The 21,976-nt window shown below is 44.8% G+C and overlaps 1 protein-coding gene across 1 annotated transcript in view; it reads right to left on the reverse strand.

Moving 5' to 3' along the window:
• Positions 1–1,087: 1,087 nt before the first annotated feature.
• The window catches only part of NUP205 (nucleoporin 205), a 72,828-nt gene continuing 51,939 nt past the window's right edge, over positions 1,088–21,976 (reverse strand). Inside the window, exons 31-43 of the mRNA XM_037049137.1 lie at positions 20,515–20,663; positions 19,035–19,226; positions 18,026–18,147; positions 15,727–15,865; positions 13,268–13,394; positions 12,613–12,689; positions 10,320–10,448; positions 9,979–10,105; positions 6,709–6,875; positions 5,158–5,281; positions 4,639–4,767; positions 3,997–4,070; positions 1,088–1,258 (exon numbers count right to left, since the gene is read on the reverse strand). Coding sequence (XP_036905032.1) covers positions 1,106–1,258; positions 3,997–4,070; positions 4,639–4,767; positions 5,158–5,281; positions 6,709–6,875; positions 9,979–10,105; positions 10,320–10,448; positions 12,613–12,689; positions 13,268–13,394; positions 15,727–15,865; positions 18,026–18,147; positions 19,035–19,226; positions 20,515–20,663 — 1,709 coding nt within the window. The 3' untranslated portion in view covers positions 1,088–1,105. The remainder of the gene's footprint in view (positions 1,259–3,996; positions 4,071–4,638; positions 4,768–5,157; positions 5,282–6,708; positions 6,876–9,978; positions 10,106–10,319; positions 10,449–12,612; positions 12,690–13,267; positions 13,395–15,726; positions 15,866–18,025; positions 18,148–19,034; positions 19,227–20,514; positions 20,664–21,976) is intronic.

A 21,976-nucleotide genomic window follows, 5' to 3' on the forward strand; every position in this document is an offset into this window, starting at 1 on the left:
AAATAGCCCTGCTATTACTTGCTGAAATACTACGGAAAAAGTGCCACGATGCGCACATGACTTTGAAACAGTTAAGAAGACCGATGCGCGCACATATGAAAGAGCTGAAGTAACGTGTGAAATGTGAACTGGGAAGCCAGGTGAGATGTGTATAGGAAACCTGCAAACAAACAAAAGAAATAGGTGATTATATAAATTCTTTTGCCCTAATTGTAGGGCAATTATATACTAATTATATCAGAAATATAGGCAGATAAGCCCCGGCTGGTGTGGCTCAGTGGATTGAGCGCGGGCCTGCGAACCAGAGGATCACGGTTCGATTCCCAGTCAGGGCACATGCCTGGGTTGCAGGCCAGTTCCGGGCAGGGGACACACGGTACATTGTGTGTCCCCGGCAGAGGCAACCATACACTGATATTTCTCTCCCTCTCTCCTTCCCTTCCCCTCTAAAAATAAATAAATAAAAATTTTAAAAAAAAGAAGAAATATAGGCAGATAATTAATTACAGAAATTTCACAGTCATTTCTAAGGAACAAAAGAAAATTAGTATATTGTCATTTAAAAGCAGAAGAGCAAAAAAAAATTAGGGAAGAGATGGCTTGACTTTCTGAGTCATTTCTGTGATACATTATTCACAGTACTAAGTACACTATCCTATTAAAGAGCACGGCTATAGTTTATCACCTACCGTGCCCCACCAAGTAACCCTAAATACCACAGAAGTGTAATGTAGGTACAAAGAGAGAAAAAGTGAGAATTTTCACACTATGCCTTTAATTTAGCACTTGGAACTATATCCCCTGGGAAAACCACCACTGCATAAAGTTTATATTGATACAATAGATTCCTAATAATGTTGATCACTTTTCAGGTAAGATTTCAAAAAGACTAACTACACTTTTGTTTTGTTTTGTTTTTTAAAGTGTTTATTTTTACTCGTGAGGATAAAACCGGGCAAGGAAGTTTACAGAAAAAATGTCCATATATAAAGAAAGAAATAGCAAAATATTTTTGGTCATAATTTAGAGACAAACTAATGTATACAAAGAAGACAGTCTCCCCCAGTTCATCTTTTTCCCAGAAGAGTGTAAGGAACGCGAGCTCTCAGTTCCGTGATAGCCTCAGCAGGCCTCGAATACGCCTGACAAGGGCTTGTATGAAACTATAGCGAGAACGAACTTTTGAATACAGTCCTTCGATGTCCAGGAGTTTCTTTTGTAGTGATTCTCCAAAGGCGTTGACGGCGTCAGCCTGAAGCTACAGGAAACATAGATGAAGTCTCACTGTTAACACTGCAGTCTCAAGTGTTTATTCTATTCTGTGTCTTCCAACTTAAAATACCTCGGGGTCTTTATAACGCTGCTCCTTTCCCATGTCCCAAATTGAAAAAGAATCACATTTTCCACCCTAGAATTTACTCATACTGTTTCCCCCCCCCTTTCTTTTCCTATATGAATGTGTAAAATTTAAAGCCTGCTTTAAATACTGATGCTACTATGGACATGTGTGCAAAAACATTTCCTGAAGGGCCGCAGAGAGTTACTGAGGCCCTGGCTGGGTAGCTCAGTTGGTTAGGGCGTCGTCCCAATATACCAAGGCTGTGGGCTGGATCAACCAATGAATGCATAAATATTTGGAACAACCAATCAATGCTACTCAAAAAAAAAATCAGTGTCTCTCTTTCCCCTCTCACTAAAACCAATCAATTTCTTAAAAATTTTAAAAAGTTACTAAGAGTGGATGCTTTTGGAGAAACAAACAAAGGATACATTGCAAAGAACCTGTACCTTTAACTTCACACTGCAATTTTAAAAAACCGCAAACGTACATGCTTTTACTTTAAAAAACAGTGTAAGTGGGGGAAGACAATCTGGTACACACTCTGGACCTTAGCTGTATTTCAGAACGCCCACACAGTTTCAGGTGGATCTTTTTGGTATTACACTGAAAAGCTAAAACCCAGTACAAAATTCTGTGAATCTACCTGCCTTCAATTCTGCATAAAAAGTAAAGCACAGAGAAGGCTATTTACCAGCGCTGCATTTTTCTAACTCTGTAACAGACCAGCCTAATGCAACAGTCACTAATTCAACATGTATTTATGAAACAGCTTCTGGAAGATATATTCTTTAGCTAATTCTGCAGATGGCCTCACTTAACATTAGCTTCCCTAAACAAACCACGTTAAAAAACAAATTCCTGCTACACAGTCACTCAGAGGCAAATGTAGCCAGGGCTGGGATGACAGCGTAGTGTCCACAAAGTCTTGTGAACTTGGGTCTGAAAAGTGCTGTGACTGTGCCTTTCTTTCTGGGTAAGAACCCAATCTTCAGCTTTAAGAAAAGCTGAGTCTTTATCACATCGTGGCCAAGGACATTTCTTTCAGTGGCCTAGGAGTAGATCTAGCTCCGAATACCACACGCACATACCTGGTAACAGCTGTGTTCCTAAGGCTTTGCATTTGTTTCCTACGAGGTTGTCATTTTAACTGTTTTCAGAATGCTCTTCATTCGATCCCAACACGACCAACAAGGGGCTACTAAGCACACAGTGCTACTCGTACATGGTCACATGTCCCGTAAGGAGGTTTTGGTCAGCACTGGACTGCCCATGCCACAGTGGTCCTGCAACAATGACCGAGCGGGGAAATCCCTACCACCTCGTGACCTCGCTGCCACTGTCACTAGAGAGGAGCGCTCCTGGTGCGCTCGCTGTCTGCTTACGAGCAACTCTATGAGGACACAAACGAACAAAACAGAAACTGCGTGGAGGTGGTTCTGAAGAGACCACCACCTCTGCAGGAAGAGCCACAGGCCCTTCAGGGGGTGGGGGGTGGTCCAGAAGGACTGTCATCACTGGGGACAACAGCGCCATGGGTGTCACTGCCCCCAAAGGCCTTGCAGAGGGACAAGGTGTGGCAGTGGAAGACAGCGACAGGATGACCCGAGCCTGTGTGGGCCTAAGCCAGTGTGTGTGTTTGCGTCTTAGTCTTTAATGAAAAGTTTCAAAGTAAATATAAGTAAATAAATAATAGGAAGCAACTAAGCTTACAGAATAAGGTTATAAAAATATTTTTGTACAGCTGTACAATGGGTTTGTATTTTAAGCTTTGTGTTACCACAAAGGCGTCAGTTTTAAAAAAATTAACTTTATAAAGTAAAAGAGTTATAATAAGCTAAGATTATTTTTTTGTTTCCTTAGGGTTAATTTATTGTTGGAGAGAAGATGAACACACTCAGTGCAACCTAAGTGGACAGTGTTCATGAAGTCTACGGCAGCACACAGCAATGCCTTTTACTGCACCTTTCCTGTATTTAGGTATGTTTAGACACACAGGTGCCATTGGGTTGCAACTGCCTCCAGCACTCAGCACGGGAGCAGGCCGTCTGAACCGGTCTGCAGCCCAGCGGCCACCGGCTGCGCCACAGGTCCCAGGCATGTCACAGGCTCTCCCGTCTAGCTTGGTGTGAGTGCACGCTATGGAGTCTGCACAGCACAAAATCGCTTACCACCGCATTTTTAAAAACATCTCCCATCCTTAAGCAACACATGACTATATAACACTATCGTCTACTACAGTGAAATGTGTAATGGCTACTCACAATGTCTTCATTAAATTATTTTCTGAAAAATTAAGTATTAAGCGATGCTTTGTGCCTTAAAATTCTACAAAGTTAATTTAAAAAAAACTAGCAGTTTCCAAATCACAAGGCCCACTGGTTACTGAGCTCTTACTCGGCCCTGGGCACTAGCTGGGGGCGTCACACATGAAACCTTGGCTAACGCTGACCAACCCAGTAATGAGTCTTTGTGACAAGGAATTGCAGGCTAAGTAAGAAGTGAAGTGAGTTGTCCCAAGTCACACAGCTGCTGGGTGGCCAGGCCAGAATTCCAATCAGGTCTTTGCCTACAGCCTGAAAATGACCATCTGACTAACATACGAGACATCCTCCTTTTTCCTTTCAGAAATAAAGGAGGATGAGAATAAACCTTACCTGGTCTATGTCATGTTGGCTCACTACAGTCAGTCCGCTCCTAAAATCCACATTGGCTTCTGAAGCGAAGGAATCTAGAGACAGAAGACACAGTCAAAGCGTCTTTGTGGGCGTAAATATACGGCACCGGGGAGGAGCCTGAGGACAGCGAGCTGCAGGGCCACGGAGCACACAGGCCAAGGCTGAGAATGCTACTTGTCCTCTGGGGAAAGGGCGGCCCCTGGGAAGCACGCCACGGATCTGGGCCAGGGTTCTCCCGCTCGGCCTCTGTGCATTCCCTGGGGGACCCAGCACATGCTCACCAGTTACAGAGCCTCACTCCCGCAGCGAGAGCCCTGGCCTCGGCTGACCCACTTCCATTCTTTGGACCAGCTATTGTGACCAGGGGACTCTGCAGCTGGGTCACCCCTTAACTGAGATGAGCTGAGGAGCAGCCTCTGAGATGCTTCTGAGTTCTGCACAATTTCCCATGGACAGAGGGCAAATACAAAATAAAGCTATGTCTAATTACTAAGTAGTCCTTGATTATCCAATCCACTCAATAACTGGGACACATAAAAAATAAGTAAAAATGTAACTGTTTTTCAAGGCACTAAAACCCAAAGGCATTTACGTTTCATTCATTTGCAGAACAGAGTTTACCTTGTAGCCTTCTGCTTTTAAACAGGGTCCGGGAGGCAAACAAGGAATCTTGAGAGTCCGTGGGTGTGCAATGTAGCAGATAGTACTCCAGATGGCGCCAGAGAATAAACAGGCAGGTCTCGATGATAACTGCAGAGGAGAGCTCGGATAAAGGAAAACAACCTCAACACACTGGACAGGGGTGAGGCTCCACGGAGCATGTGTCCCCAGAAAGCAGTGAAGCGCGCTGACAAGGAGGGGGGAACCGCAAGGCACCGTGCTGGCAGTCTCCAGGGTCACTGTCGTGTCCTGACAGAAAGTGTCTGTATACATCAAGAAGAGTACTAGCCACTCCAAAGATAAGGCGGTTTTTGATTTGGAAATACACCAGGCATGCACTAGAAAAAAACGGGCAGTGATCACGTCGTATTCCACATGGTTTCGATGCCCTAATCACGTGGGAATAAGCAAACAGTCCCCGCACTTGCAGACGCTCCCAGAGGCTACCACCCAGCCCCACTGTGATCTCACTAAGGATACAAGAACAAAGGGAGAGCAGTTTGGCTCGATTGTTGATCAGCTTCACCAAACGCCGTCTCGCGAGAACATACTTCTGGGCCGTGGAGATTTTATCAACACCAGCGGGCATCACAGACTGACACAACTAAGGGAAAAAAATAAATACAGTATGAAAAATGACACCAACTGTTAACAAAAATTTCTGGTCATTTGTGATAAGCATTGTGCAAAATATTCAAATAAGTTTGACATCCTGGCAGACAAGAGTTATTATCTAGCTAGGAAGCCAGTAACTAAAAAACAAACAAACAAACAAGAGCCAAAGAAGCAGCTGAATTACAAATGAATATTCATCTGTTGCTTTTTGAAGAAGTCCTGCCCCTGAAACAGACATTTCCAGCCTGCTGATGGGCCGACCAACCCTGAATTTCCTGGCAAATTAAGGCGAAACGCAGGTTCCCCAGGTTCCCCAGCAGCAGGTGTAACAGTGCCACGCAGATTTCGGAAACAGCTGTAAGCACCTTCGGAGGACAGTGCAGACTTCTGGAGCATGAGATACACCCCCCCACCAGGACCTCCCGTCACCTCTCTGCCCGGCAGACCTAGAGGCAGACAGTTCAGGTAAAACTCCCACACCCCCTGGTCTGGCAGAGGGCGAACTGGCGGGGGCTGGTGGAAAGTCATGGACTTGACTGGGAAGCTCCAGTTCCCCTGGCCAGTACCAGCATCGCCCAGAAGCTACACACGAGGGTAAGGGCTGCCAGGTGTAAACCACACAATCTCAGCAACCACCTGAACACACTCAGTGACCCCTGTGTGGCTTTGGGTTGTCAAACTTCCAGTGCCTCAGTTTCCTCATCTGAGAAACGAGAAGGGCGACATCATCCACCCGGGGGATTCAGGCAGAACTTGTAGCTCGCGGCCCGGCACATCGTAAGCACTCAATACATGTTCCCTTAATTATCAGAAGAGCGGCGAGAGGGAGTGGGCTTTGACTGCTCTGAAGGGTGACACAGTTTTCCGGGAATGGCAAGACACCAGGATGCTTCCTCACTGGCCAAGAGATGCCTCACAGTTCAGCTGTGCCAAGTGGGAAGGATGGCGGGCTACGTAGGGAGAAAGCCTGGCAACACAGCGTCTGTAGCCACAATGAATGCCAGGGAATGACTCTGGGTCCCTGAGAGCCGGCAGTCACGTCTGATACATCACCCCACCGTCTGCTGAGACCTCTTACCTAAGGAATCACACCTGCTGAATGAGCACTTACAACAGAAGCCTAAGTTTCTCAGTACAGGTTTTAGAATATAAATACCAAACCCCCTATTCAAAGGCCAGCTGCCATTCTACTGACCGGCAGGTGGTTTTCTTGAACACGTGCAACTCCACTGCCTTTCACTCAAGAGCTTCTATGCTACGAGGCGTGGTGCTAAGGTGAGGGACTCACGGAGGAATCATTTTAATCCCTTCTGTCTTACCGCACACATCAGTCATCCTCACCTACAAGTGTGACACCAGTAACCAGGCCCCTATGAGTGAAGTCACAGGCTCCACAGCTCGTTGTAAGAGTCGTACCTCTTTTATCTCGTCTGGCGGAAGCTGCTCGACGTTCTGCAGCTTGTTGACACTCCGTCGGTGACTGTCGTAATAGCTGAAGAAATCGTTAGCGCTCTGTTTCAGCAGGTAGACAATGATGCCCAAGCCAGGCAGCCGCCAGTATGGAACCACTGGAGCTTGGGTATCTGACAGAGTTGATGATAAAAAACAATGTTCCACTCCTAAGCATTTTATACGAACTTCAAGTGACCCGTTTTAAAGCAAGGGATGCCCAGGAACTTAAGGGCATGCAAACAATCATTAACACCAACCCAAGACGACCCTCAAATACCACCGGCAGCTCAAAGGAGTGGCCAGGAGCCACTGCGTGTATGTGCCAGGGACAGACAGAGGGCTGAAGACCTTGAGCAAACGAGGACATCTGACTCACAGACACAGAGGGAGCTCACCCTTTATTGGGTGAGGACGTCCTTCAGAACCCTATGTTAGTTAGAAACTTTTACACACACACACACCCCAAGCCATACACACGAGTTTGGAGTTTCCTGACCCCAGGAGGACTTCCTGCCTCCCCCGACTGCTCTAGTTATAGAAATTCGTCTCCAGCCTGCATCTTTCGGGTTGCTGAATTCCCAGTTCAAAGTCACTCTTCCAAAGATAGAAGGAAAACACCAGCTAAATTATTCAAAACTATAACTGAATCTGAACTTTAACGAGCCTTTATCACAATAACTGCATTTGGGTAGCAAAACAAAATGGTCCGCCTTTTACTTGATGACCTTCTGACGAAGGCAGGAAGGCCAGCGAGATGTCAGGGAAGCTGTCCGCAGAGGGACGAGCCAGGGGACAGTCACACCGCTCTTCTGCAGAGGGGTTTCCTGAAACTCCTTAGTGACTTCAAGTTTGGTTTGGAGACGGCCTTCGTTTAACGGCCCCGACAGCAATGAACACTGAAGGGGGTCTGCATTCGCTGCCTCCGCTACCGCCCCCCTCAACTTTGCTCAAGGGGGAGAGAGAGCAGCCCCTTGTCGGTGCCCATGGCCACCAACCAGGATATCCCAGACTCATCTGACTCGCCAGGTTTCCCGCTCCAGTCTGCAGTGAAAACGTGACAGGTCTTTCCAATACGGGTCGTCTGTACAGAGCCTTCTGGTGACCTGATGAACCCCGGTCCCCAGACAGTGCATGTGTGCTATCTACCCTGGGAGGAAGACAGCCACGGCGACGATGGTCTGACATCGAGACACCACTGCTGCATTTGAGTTCTCCCCCACTAACTGCTCCCAACTAGAAAACCCTAGTGTTCACAGGCCATCAGACGAAGACACCGGAAGGGGTCGGCTCATAAGAAACCTGAGCCCAGAAACAGATTCCACGGGAAAGGCCACGAGGCCTAGGCTGCAGAGGTGCCACAGGAAAGGGTCCCTGGATCACAAGTCATAGCAAATGTACCAGATGTCATAACAGTAACAACAGCAGGAACGAAAATAATAACGGCTAACATTTAGGCAGTGGGAGCGCCAGCTCTGTCCTAAAGCACTTACATGGAGCAACACATCTCATCCTTACAGTGATTCATTCGAGCACAGCTCGTTATCACTGCTATCTCACAGACAGAGAAACTGAGGCACAAGGAGGGTGATCTCTCCGAAGGCACAGCAACAATCAATCACTTGTAGAACCAGGACGCAAACCCAGGCAGTGCGTCACCAGGCTGTGTTCTGGACCAGTAGGTTAAACTGCCTCTCTACAACTCAGTGGTCGCCAACCTGCCACACACCTGCCCACTCCTGTGTGTCTAGAATTGGCGGAGGAAAATATGCTTAACTCTTACTAGACTTAAGGGGGAGGAGGACTACCCCCTTGAGGCAGAGACAGTGGTCTTCCTCCAGAACCTACGAGGATTAACAAACAGATTCATGTTCACGGACAAACTGCCAGACAGCGAAGGGACGGGCCAGGTTAAAGGGCACTGCAGGGCGATAAGCAAACCACTGTTCTGAGTGACGGGTTCTGGGAGGACGCCAGTCATTCCAGAGTGAAGGCGATCTTTCACCTTTGCTGGGCCACTGGGCCACCTCATGCTGGGATCAGAATCTCCCCGGGGGGGCCCTTCCCACGGGGACACCTACTTATTCTAGTGATCTTCCTGGAAGCCAGCTTCTGGAATATAGGAGAAAGCTAGACAGTGTAGAATCAACTTGCTCAAGGCACTGTTTTGTATCTCTAAGTGACTCAATACTCCTTTTTTCCCACAGAATACAACCACAAAGCTTTATAGCCACTTCCTCAATTTCTCTGAAACGTACCTTTACCTGAGTAAGACTACTCTCCAAATGAACCACTGAACAAAAGTTATCTCTAAGGTATCTTATTAGATATTAAGGACTCCTGCTTCCAAGTAGAACAAACTAAAGCCATTCCAGACCATTCTAGACACAATACAAAACAACCCCCTGAAGGTACCAGGGGGAACAGAAGCAAAGACACACGGGTGGGGAGCACAGTGCACAATTCAAAATTACCCGACATACGAACAACTAAGAAAACGGAAGCCATCTTCACGAGACAAGAAAACCAATCAAGTCCAATCTCAGATGAACCAGATGTTGGAAACTAGTGAATGAGGGCTTCAAAGTAGCTAATCAAGAGAAAAGAAAATATGCTTATAATCAATAAAAACCATAGAAAATCTCAGCAGAAAAAAATATGATATTAAAAAAAAGTGGAAAGTCTAGAACAGAAAAAGACCATTTCTGAAATAAAAATTCACTGGGTATATTTACCAGCCCAATGGAGCTGACTGAGGAAAGAATGAGTGAACTTGAAAACAGAATTGAAAATATTTAAGGAAAAGAACAAAGAGAAAAAAAGATGGAAAAAAAGATGAACAGAGTCTCAGGGACCCATTATATACTATCAAACAGTGTGATGTGTTTGGAGAGAATGAGGCTGTTATATTTTCATATTTTTACCCAGCAAGCTCACTCTCCAACCTGAGATCTTTACTTTGGGGTCTCAACGACCATTCAAAACTACACTCTGGTCACAGGACTCTTCTAGATGGATCCTCAGAAAAATCTAGAATTCCTCTATTCTCTCAAGCTTCCCAGTCTATGCACAGATCTGACAATAGTGCCTCCTCACCACTCCTTCTAAAGTTGTTTTAATTAAGTTTCTCATTGTTACTCATAAAGAAAAGACAACGCATCTCACTGGAGCCGACTAGAGCTTGTCATAAGCATGACCACGGAATCCCCCAGCACAGAGAGAAAGCACGAGGCTCACCTGGCCGGGGCCCCTCTCTGTTCACGGTTTCCGACAGGCTGGGCGTGAAGAGGCACGCGGCCTGCTGAAAGGCCGGGGAGCTCTGCAGCATGAGCGACTGGCAGTACTCCATGACATTGGCGCAGATCTACGAGGGAGAGGCAGCATTAACACGAAGGTCAGCCCCCCAAGTGTCCCCACGTGGGGATCCAGGTGTGAAGGAGAGCAGAGTTATGATCAGTGTGTAAAATTACAACAAAGTTATAAATCAATTTGTAAAATTACTCAGACGTTGCTTTTATCAAACATTTCTAAAACCATAAAACCCTTAACGACCAGGTACCCATTCTCAGTTCTCATACCTGCTGCATAGCCAGTTCGATCTCATCTTTCTTGCTCACTCTGTCTCCCTCCACGTTATCATCTTGGAATTTAAACTGGCGGAGTCTGTCAGAGCCACCAAAGCGACTTAGTAGTCCTAAGCATTGGCGCTAGAAAAGAAAAAGATACTTTGTTCATATCTAATTAAATATGTTTACGATTAGTGACCTCTCTTTCTAGAGGGACATAAAAAAGAAAAACCCAGTGGGGAGTGGAACCACTCACCACCCTTTCAAGTGTCTGATTTCTCACAGCCATCGGAGTCAACTGAAGTTCACACTATTAAAATTCACCTTTTTGCCAATGTATATGTTTGGCAGTCAACTCATCACAAGAATACCATTTTTAAGAGCAGTGAATCCCAACTATCTATTTGCCAAAAAACTCTCTGTATCACACCAAATAATTCCTTGGCAGATACTCATTAAATAAACACAAGTCAATAAACAAAGAGAAGCGAAGTGAAATGGCAAATAGACGATGATCTGTAATAAGCACGTCCGTGATGATTCTCAACTAAAGCTCACATTTAATGGTTGCCACTCCCATGGCCACTTCAGGGACTTCATAAAGAGGCTGGGAACACACAGATGTTTCTTGGCAGATAAAATGCCATCTGCCTGAAGTGCTGGCCCATTTCATCTGAATACAACGTTTCCCAAGGTCTCAAAGGGAAAGGAAAGGCCGAGCTTTTCAAAACCGGCGGTGTGCCCAGTGGTTAGTACCCGGGTTTGCAACCAGAGATGTGGACTCCAACAGCAAGTGCGTGACTTGGGCCATGTGACCCAGAACAAGTTACTTAACTGCCTCAACCTCTAGGGCAGGGGTGCCAAACTCATCTTCACTGGGGCCACATCAGCCCTGCGGTTGCCTCCACAGGGCTGACTGTAATTTAGGACTGTAACTACCCTTAATTAGGGGCAAGGAGCTCGGAGCTAGAAACAAGGGGAGAAACAGGTGGAGGCCGGATTCCGCCCTCAGGCCTTGTCCGAGGCCCCTGGTCACATTTCTGAGTGACAACAGCAATTCGTAACTTAGAGGACTGTCGCCAGGATCACCCTGGCACTGAATTGTATGCAACGTGCTTAGTATAATGTTCTGCACGTAGCATGTGGACAATAAAAACATGCGTTTTAAAAACTGGTATTACACACCTCCATACATATATAAATATATTAATACCGTATTTAAACGGATGGCTAAAAAATAAGTTTGGATAAGGCAAAACGTATTAAGGAGACTATATGTAAACTTATTTTGTCAAAATACTTACACCTGTTTCTAAAACTTACAACTGGCTGCCTGCTGCTCCTACAGTAAAAGCAGACGCACTACACGGCGTCCACGGGCCCCCTTACGAGTGATGTGTCAAAACTAGCCTTGTCCCCCTAGCAGTGAAAAAAGTTAGAAGACTGAAAAAGAAAAAACAACCCAGGATATTTGGGTTTCACTGGTGAGAGGACAACACAAATCACTCAAAGGCACTGCGTGTGCACCCTCGGCCCAAGTGATACTGTTGCTGTTACTTAACCTGTAGTTTAAGAGCTCATACACAAAAATGCTGACAGCAGCATTTACTTCTGGAAACTTGGAAAGCAGTTCATGAAGAGAGGATTGGTTAAGAAAATTACTGTCCCAAAACCAATGGAATGTAAATTCGAGGACATAAATACAATGACGCTGCAGCTGATAAAAAGTGGAAATGATCAAAGCAGGCTAGGAGACTCCCCGAAAGAGACTGTGATAAAATATCGAATCGATAAGCTATCTACTATGTTTGACTATTTTGATAGGTTACACAATTGGAGAAAAGTTTATGAGTAAATTAAAAAGACGTACATAAACATCAAGCAAATAAGAGAAGTATTTACTTAGGGAAAACAATGTCATGCAGAAAAGTAACATATCATCCCTGACAATTACACAGTAACAATAATGTAACACTAAACACTGACCTAATCAAAACTGTCATACAATTATGTGGATGGAGTGGGGGGGGGGGGGGCGGTACAAGAAATGTACATAGTTTATGATGGAAAAAAGGCGTAAAGAGATCCCCAGCCTCCCTGATGGGAGTCAATAGGTGACCCCTGAAACTGGGTAACCAAGCAGCAGCAATAATAAACAAGTCATTTAGAGATGACCAAGAATCAGTGAGAATCACTGAGAATCACTGAGAGGGTCGGCCCCACCCAGGGAGCAGAACCGGAAGGACGGGCGGGTAGTTCATTAAAAGCCTTACAGCGGCTCTTCAGAGAAACAAGATTCAGTTACCTGGAATCGTCCAATATGTCCCTGCAGCTCCATTAGAGATCCTTCGTTTACATCAACATCCAGTTCACTTAATATACCTAGAAAATTTGGAATGCTTTCAAATGTAATTTTATCATCAAGAAAAGAAAAACATTAGCCCTGGCTGGTGAAGCTCAGTGGATTGAGCGGGGGCCTGTGAACCAAAGGATCGCAGCTCGATTCCCAGTCAGGGCACATGCCTGGGTTGCAGGCCAGTTCCCGGCAGGGGACACACGATACATTGTGTGTCCTCGGCAGAGGCAACCATACATTGATATTTCTCTCTCCCTCTCCTTCCCTTCCCCTCTAAAGATAAATAAATATAATCTTTTTAAAAAAAGAAAAGAAAAACATTAAAAAGGTAGGAAGGCGGTTCTAGTACTTTACATTTTTTATGTGCATAAACAGACAGACTCGGCCCAGAGGAGGTTTGGGGAAACAGTACAGAGACTTGCATGCATCTAAATCTAGACCTGATTAGTGAGCTGTTACCACCGATTTCAAATAAGTCACATACAGCTGCCAAGTAACAAAAACCCCATCCTATCAGGTATGCTTGTCAGTTCCTAAGGGGCAAGTGCATGTCAGTTCGTAAAGGGCAGCATCTCTGAAAGTCCCCCCAGCAGCCCGGACTCACCAGGAAGCGCCGCTTTGCTTATCACCCCGGTGAGCAGGGCCAGCTCCTGCAGAGAGCCGGCACTGGCGTCCTGGCAGCGCAGCACGGCCTGCGTGGTGTCCGAATGCGAGATGAGGAACTGCAGCACCTGAGCCAGGAAAGGGGCGGGGAAACAGCAGACACGGAGGTGGGAGCGCAGGAAATGACCAATTTATAACTCATCTTTCTCGTAACACTGAAGCAATTAAGTCAACGTAAGGAAGGAGAATACTAGACAAGCAATTGTTTTTTGCACTTACATACTTTACTTCTTCAGGAAGTAAACATTTCCCTAACGTTCTTAAGAAACGTAAGAGATTATCTCAAAGTTTAAAAATTAAAATATGTACCAGCTACTATAAAAGAGTATAATTTAGAACTAGTGTATGGAAACTATTCTTTGACCCCTACTATGCCTTTTATTTCTGTCCGAATGGAACGAGAGCACAAGTTTAAAATACGGTTACAATGAGCTGCTGACGTTGCCCTGTGCAAGTCTGACAAGCGTGACACGGGACAATCACACCAAAGCTTCCGTTTGGTTCTCCTCTGGTTCGGGCACAAGAAATGGGGTGAAAAGCCTGCCCTTCGAACCCCGCCCTCCCACGGGGCACTCACACCGCACCACCAAGGAGGACTCTAATTACTTTCACATGCACTTTCTCCTCAACTGGACCACAAACGCCTTCACTGAGACTGCGCCCAAACAAGGCAGACATGTGACTCTCTCAGGGACAGTGCCCCCGTTTCCTTTCTCATTCAGATTCCTGGTCTCGGCCCACCACCACTGGACGTGAAACTCAATAATCTGCATTTTTAAGGAACCTTCTCAGGGGATTCTGCAACAGTCAGTACAGGACTGGTTTTAGAGAACCAACCTCTTGTATCACAATGGTCAACTTCCGCTACAAAAATTAAATCTTAATAAAGCAGAAGCCAAGGAAAGTCTCTGAGTTTTAAAGAAGTGACTCCGAGGCCCCGTATGAAAAAGGCAGAACGTCACCCAGACTCGCACAGAACAAAGCAAGGTGGGTGTGAGAAGAAGCAGCGCGCTATCCTGGTGAGGTCAGCCTGCACTGACAGCAGGGAAAGCAGGCAGAACAATTACAGCCACGAACTATTAGGACACGATTCTTGAGGGTGTCACAGTGACAGAGCAATACAATAAGGCTGTCATCCCTAATGTAAGCCCAATTAAGCCCACTCCATTGCATTAACGATAAGCCTACTCTATTGCACTATGAGTTTGAAGAAACAAAGAAATCTATAATTTGAAGGTTGCATTGAAAAACAATGAAAATAAAACTAATTTCTGGTGCTCAAAAATGTTTTTATGAGTCTGAAAATGCATTGATTAAAATGACTTCATTCCCTAAATACCACAAATAAATGTGGCGTATCACCTACCTTTTGTATTTTCTGCAAGGCCTAACACAGTTTACAGCCTCTTCCCAATCAATACCTGGGTAAATCACATTTTAGAAGCCAACCTATTCCTGCCACAGTGACAGCTTCCTTCTATGAAGAACAAATTGATTGAGTTGGCCGAAAAGTTCATTTAGTTTTTTTCCGTACCATGGCATTGGTAATGCTCAGTATAGCTGTCTTTAACTTCATTTGAAACAATGTGTTAGCTTGCATCATGACAGCTGTCAGATCAGCGTGCATTTAAAAAAAAACCCTTATTGAAACTGCTGAATTTTTGTACAGTCATTTTAAGATGGAAAATGGAAGAAAACACACCACACTTTCAGCACATTATGCCTTTTTATTTCAAGAAAGGTAAAAAACACAACTAAAATGCAAAAAAAAAGATTTGTGCATTGTATGGAGATGCTGTGACTTATCGAATGTGTCAAAAGTGGTTAGAAAAGTTTCTTGGGGGGTGGGATGGGATTGGAGTAATAGACAGAAAACTGTACTTGAAAAATAATTAAATAAATAAATAAATACAAAGAAAAGTTCCTTGGTACTACTGACATTTTGGCCAAATAATTCTCTGCCTTATGCACTGAAAGATGTTTAGCCACACCCCTGGCCTCCACCCACAAGAAGCCAATAGTGGGAGAGAGTCAACACCCTCAAAACATCCAAATCAATAAAGTTACTGGTGAAAATGAAAAACGTGTTTTATTTTAGAGAAAAAAATAAAAGGACTTTTTGGCCAACCCAAGAGATCTCTTGCCTTCTAATGTCACTGTTCTATGAATTAGCTGTGTGGTTTTGTTTAAACAGAAGTATAAAAACAGGTCAGTGAGGTTCGGAGTAAAGCACAGGGGCCTGTTTTCGATACCAAGTGTGCCACCAACAGGCCCCTTCCTGCAAATCCGCTCACGCTCTCTATGCCTAGGGTTCCTACATTTGGAGCGTGAGGAGCTGGCACGGAGGCTAAGCGTTCTACACTAAGATTTCTAAGGTTTCTGTGCTAATGTTCCTCTTACCTGGCCTGCTGCCTGCAGGTGCTGGGCCATGCTAGATGTGAGGATGACCTGGCACAAGCGGAGAGCTGGAAGGAGAATCTGACGGTACCGGTCCACCGGGGTCGGGATGAACACTGGGGGGTCCCTCATGCCGAACACGCTTCATTCATTGCCAGCGAACAAGGAGAGCGCAAACAGAGCAAGGGTTAAGGCACACTGGAGCGTCCCTGCCGTCTATCTCCGGGGCAAACCCGCAGGCGGCTGATTGAGACGTGAAGCTACTAATGAGCCCTCTGCACCCCACAGAGACAGTAAAACCAAAGCAGTTATCTGAATTCTGAAAAGCCTTACAAGATAATCAGTGTAATTTGAAAAGACAATGCTTGAAATGTCCTACACATATTTATTCTACTCTAAATATCCCCTTGGGCCCTAGAAACTATGAGTAAGAAATAGATAAGAACAAGTCCTTCCCGAATTTCCCTCTCGTGTAACCAAAGCCAAAATGAATCTACATTTGCAGTCCACTAGTTTTTTAAAAAAATATATGGCCCTGGCTGGTGTGGCTCAGAGGTTTTAGTGCCGGCCTGTGAACCAAAGGGTCGCCGGTTCGATTCCAGCTAGGGCACATGCCTGGGTTGCAGGCCAGGTCCCCAGTTGGAGGTGTGCAAGAGGCAACCACACATTGATGTTTCTCTCCCTTTCCTTCTCCCTCCCTTCTGTCTAAAAATGAAGAAAATCTTAAAAAATAAATTAATTAAATAAATAAATAACAAAAACATAATATCTACTTGACTTGGGGTGGTGAACATACAATATAATACACAGATAATGTATTATACAATTGTCCACCTCAAACCTATATAATTTTATTAACCAATGTTGCCCCAATAGATTCAATTAAAAATAACAAGACTTTAAAAAGTTAAAATGCCATTGTTAAAATCACTTGACTTTTAAGGCTGTCTCAGAACACTCTATTAACAAAAGCATCACTGATTGTAAATGTTTCCCTCTGAAGTTTCAGACGGAAGAGAACGGCTGCCTGCTGAGAAGGGCGTGGAGGAGAACACTGAAACCCAGAGCGGCCAAACGCTTTGCAAGAGAGCAAGTGCCACGATCTGAGAAATGTTAAGTAACCCAATCCTCTCCATGTAAGATAAAAACAGTAAATCTCATGTTTAAACGTCAATACTGCCCCGACTGGTGTCGCTCAGTGGGTTGGATATTGTCCCGCAAAATGAAAAGTCGCCGGTTTGACTCCTGGTCAGGGCCCATGCCTGGGCTGCACAGGGCCAGGTCCCCAGCTGGGGCCATGTGAGAGACAACCAATTGATGTTTCTCTCCCGCCCTTCCCCTCTCTCTAAAATTAAGTTAAATCTTAAAAAAAAAAAAAATAAGAGGCAATATTTTAAAACTTTTGGAGTTAAAAAAGAGTTCTGTAGCTAATCCTAAAAAATTGAACATTCAATCTCACATGGCTCTTTGAAGAACGAAAGGAAAACTGGCCTTAGTGTTATTTGCCCCTAGGAGGGCACGCCGTTTGCCTAAGAATGTCATAGCCATGTAGACAAAAAAGGAAAAATAAAATCTACATTCAAACTGAACTGGGAAATCTGCTAAACAGCTTGAAACTTAATATAATTTGACCTGAAGCTTTCAAATTGGCAAGCAGCTGGTAAAAATGTTAAAATGAGAAAATGCAAAATGTTATTCCAGTCATCAGGAATAGGAAATCCACAACAAACTGTAATTTCACCATGATACTTTAAAATACCACTGTAACCGAAAAGAGTATTTCTACTGAACAAAACAATAAAGTTGGGAAGAAAAACGTTTCCTTACAAAATGCTCTCCCATTCCCCACTTACATTCCTGCTCTAAAATGGAAAGCTTTAGGTCCCCCCCACTTTTGCCCTTATTAGCAACTTCATTTATTAGTAAGTGACAGGGATGTATGACCACCCCACCAAAAAGGCCATCAAGATAAAAGATTACCACTCAGAATTATAAACCAGTGGCAGCCGTGGCTGGTGTGGCTCAGTGGACTGAGTACTGGCTTGTAAACTGAAAGGTCATGGGTTCGATTCCCAGTCAGGGTACATGCCTGGGTTGCAGGCCAGGTTCCCCAGCTGGTCATGTGCAAGAGACAATTGACTGATGCATCCTTTAGAAATTGACCTTTCCCTCCCTCTCTTCCCCTCTAAGAAATAAAAAAAAAATCTTTAAAAAAAACCAGTGGTAAAATTATGTTGAAATGTCTTTCTTCCTTAATAACCTCGGTGGGAAACTTAACCGAACAATCTGTGTGGACACTTACCCCTGCGGGTCCATTTCCGGGCGCATGTCGTACACCTGGCACTGGGCCAGCCGCAGGATCACCCCAGACCGCAGCAGCTCCAAAGCTCCCTGCTGTATCTTAGCCACTCTGGTGAGAAACGCCTGAGAAGTCGCCAAAGGAAACCATCACTACAGAGATCACACCAAGGCCTCAGACAAAATCGAGACTCTCGTGGCACATTTCCGATCCTGAGCCACCACTGAAGAGAGGTTCTGAGCCAGCTACGAAGGGGCACATCACACCGTCCTCCTCGTGGGACTGTTTGAGGATTACGTGGCATAGCACATCTGAAGCGCCGTATACAGTGTTTTGCACAAATAAAGTACCCAAATAAAGAGTAGTTTCCGTTACCACCAGGTGGGCCCATGGAGAGCAGGGAAGACTGTTTGCTCACAACTGTACCTACTGCCACGCCTGACATATAATACACATTTAATAAATACTTGTTGAACGAATAAATGAAGGAGGGAGAAAGTTAATTCACTTAAATCTAAGACTTCAGTGCGTCTATTATTGTGACATTGTAACAATGTTAAGCAGGGAGAAACGGAGAAAACAGATTTGGAGTAAAGGAGATGATGAGTTACAGACTGGACCGGAAACCCTGTGTTTAGAGTGGAACCAGCGATCCACACTGGACTGTCCGGGAGGCAACCACGGTCCCAGAACCTTGTCGGGGGAAGACAGCTTTGCTCCCCTCTCCTCGGAGAGCGCAGAGTGCCACGTCGTCACTCGCCACCACCAGCAACCTAAGTAGCAGTTCCGTCATCCAACGAACTCTCTCAGGATCACTGCAACTCAACTTGGGCAAGCTCGGAGACACATTTGCAGGCTATGTCCCCAGATTTAAAACCCTGTAGCACAGTGTCAGCTTACATGATAGAAATACTCCCAAGGTATTATTCCACATTCATCTTGTGTGCTAACTGCATCTATCACCCCAGGGAACAAGCAGCAGATCTAACCTCAAATGAATCCAAAGCCTTACCATCTTAGATTCGTAAGTATACAGGGCTTTTAAAAGCGGTGGCTGCGGCGTGAGTAAGCTCTGCAAAGTATGGTCATCCTCCACCAAGCTGTCCACCAGCACCTTCAGATAGCCGCTGTTGGACAGGTACAGAAGCCACTGCTGCTGCTTGTCCACGGCGACGATCCGATCGAGGAGAGCCAGCGCCAGCATCTGAAGGAAAACCAAAGCACGAGCTGGGGGTGGCGGCCAACCCACAGACAGGAGGGACCTGCGTCTGCGAGTGGTCTGAACTTTTCTCATAAGGAGAATCGAGGCCTGCAATAAAACTTTCTTGTTTTTTTGAGAAATTGAGAGCTACGTATCCAAAATCTCAATGGATCAATAAAAGGAAAGTTTTCAGAATAAAGTTTTACCTCGGAAACAAAACCCAATACATTAAAATGAGAACATTAAATATATTTCAGCAGAAGCTAAATATTACTTGTTAGAACAAAAATTCTTTAAAATAACATTTTCCTTCTAGTGATAAAATTTTACACATTCTAGAAAACACAGAAAACACACAGCCTGATACACAGTCTGAGAAGCACAGTTAATCTGCCCTGGCTGGTGTGGCTCAGCAGGTTGAGTGCGGGCCTGTGGTCGCCAGTTGCATTCCCGGGCAGGGCACAGGCCTGGGTGGCAGGCCGGGTCCCCAGTGGGGGGCATGTGAGAGGCAACCAGTCAATGTTTCTCTCCCTCATTTCCTCCCTCCTTTCCCCACCTCTAAAAATAAATAAATAGCCTTGTATGGTGTGGCTCAGTGGATTGAGTGCAGGCCTGTGAACCCAAACACTGCCAGTTTGATTCCAAGTCGGGGCACATGCCTGGGTTGCAGGCCAGGTGCCCAGTGGGGGGCAAGTGAGAGGCAACCACACGACGTTTGGTTGCCTGATATTTGATGTTTCTCTCTCTCTCTCTCTCCTTCCCTTCCCCTCTCTCTAAAAATAAATAAATAAAATCTTAAAAAAAAATTTTTTAAGTTAAAAAACCAGTTAATCCATTTTAGTCTATCTCCTCCTAGTCTTTTGTCTATGCATAAGAATACAAACACCTTTTTCAAAAACATAATTCGAATTTATTACAGCTTATATTTTACCCCACTTCTTAGAATCCTGTTTCCCATGGTTTCCAACACACACTTCACATGCTGTGTAACTTCCCACTAGTAGGAGATTACCTGCAGCTTCTCTGTTGTTTCTACCAGTGTCAGGCTGACCTCAAAATCAGCAAAGAGATTATTCTGAGGGAAAATTCTGAACTAATTAAGACTCTAAATAGAATTAAACAAAACATATGACTAAACAAAATAAAAATTCAGAATGATAGTAAGTTCACCAAAATACACTGCAGAAAATAATTCTCAGTATATAACATGCTTCTAAAATGTTGAGTCAGTTTATACCTTCACAAGCTGAAACATTTATTCAATAATAACACTAAACAGGAGTTACTGTACCCTTCCGATCTCATGGCCATCGCACGCGTCCCGACAGACCACTTCCATGAGGGCGGCGCCGTAGCTCTCGATGATGGCTATGTTTTCTCTCTGTAATTTACTGAACGCGTCTTCGGGGGCTGTCAACCTTTCCCACATGGTTTTTTTGGCTACAAGAGTCACAACAGAAAAATTTTCAATACTTTAAAAAGCAGTTTTGGTCAATGAATTATTACACTTCAAGAACTACATGCTGGTAGGTATTAGCTATCAAATTACAATAAGGAAAAAAATCACAAATTACAAAAACACAAAATAAAACATGATGATGTGAGGCTTACAGTCAAGAGCAACAACATTCAAGGGAAACAAATGGAGAAAACTTGACACTGAATTCTAATTCTCAAGTCTGTCAGATACGCAAGTTATTTAGTCTCTGTAAGTCAGACTCCTTTCAATCAAAACAGGGAAAAGGGCTGGCCAGTATCCAGTAATATGGCTAAAGTAGGAAGTAGTGTGAAAAAATAAACACATAAACATTAAAATTCAGTTTTTGTTTCAAAACAAAACCTAAAGTAGGTACACCGTCTGGCACAAAAGTATGTGCACAATAAATACCTTTTAAATTTAATATTTCTAATTTGAAACTTAAAAACACTATTACCTGGGGAAAAATTACTTTGTTACTTAAAATAAGTCAAAATAAAATGTAAAAATAATTAAGTGATAAAATTACTCTAACAATAGATCATCTGAAATTTAAAAACAATTTTCTTTCACAGTTGCCCTGCTTTACCACGTCATAATGACATGAAAATCATGATGTAGAGCTCCACCTAGCGGTTCAGTGGTGACTTTGCCAATTCGACTGAGTACAGAATTAGTCTTAGACCAGAGGAAAATGGGGGAGTGGTGTTAAGGTGAAGGGGGAGTGGGATCCCTATTGCTGTCTTGCTCCTATTTGTTTAAAAAGCTTCTCTGGAGACTTCCGGCCAAGATGGAGGTGTAGGTAGACACTGGACCTCCTCGCACAACCAAAAGAAGGACAATTTGAAAACAAAAAACAACCAGAACTAACAGAAAAGTGAACTGTAGGGAAGTCTGACAACCAAGGAGTGAAAGAAGACACATCCATCCAGACAGGTAGGAGAGGCGGAGTTGGCAGCAGGGCAGAGAGGGGTCGCGGCAAGAAAAGCGGTGGCTGGCCGACCCTGGGTGCGGAAGGCGGCAACTGGCGGACCCAGCAAGGCAGCAGAATGTGGAAGGGCGCAGTGTGAAAGGCAGCTGGTGGGCCAGGCAAGCCAGGCAGGCTCACATTCGCATGCAGATAAACCAGGCGAAACAGGGGAGCGAGACAGACCATGCAACCCAGGGTCCCAGCACAGGGAAATAAAGCATCAAAACACCAATCAAAAACACCTGTGGGGGTTGAGGTGCCAGGAGAGACTCCCAGCCTCACAGGAGAGTTCGTTGGGAGAGACCC

The sequence above is a fragment of the Sturnira hondurensis genome, unplaced genomic scaffold, assembly GCF_014824575.4.
Source record: "Sturnira hondurensis isolate 20B ecotype Veracruz unplaced genomic scaffold, ASM1482457v3 Scaffold0006437, whole genome shotgun sequence".
Classification (NCBI taxonomy): Eukaryota; Metazoa; Chordata; class Mammalia; order Chiroptera; family Phyllostomidae; genus Sturnira; species Sturnira hondurensis.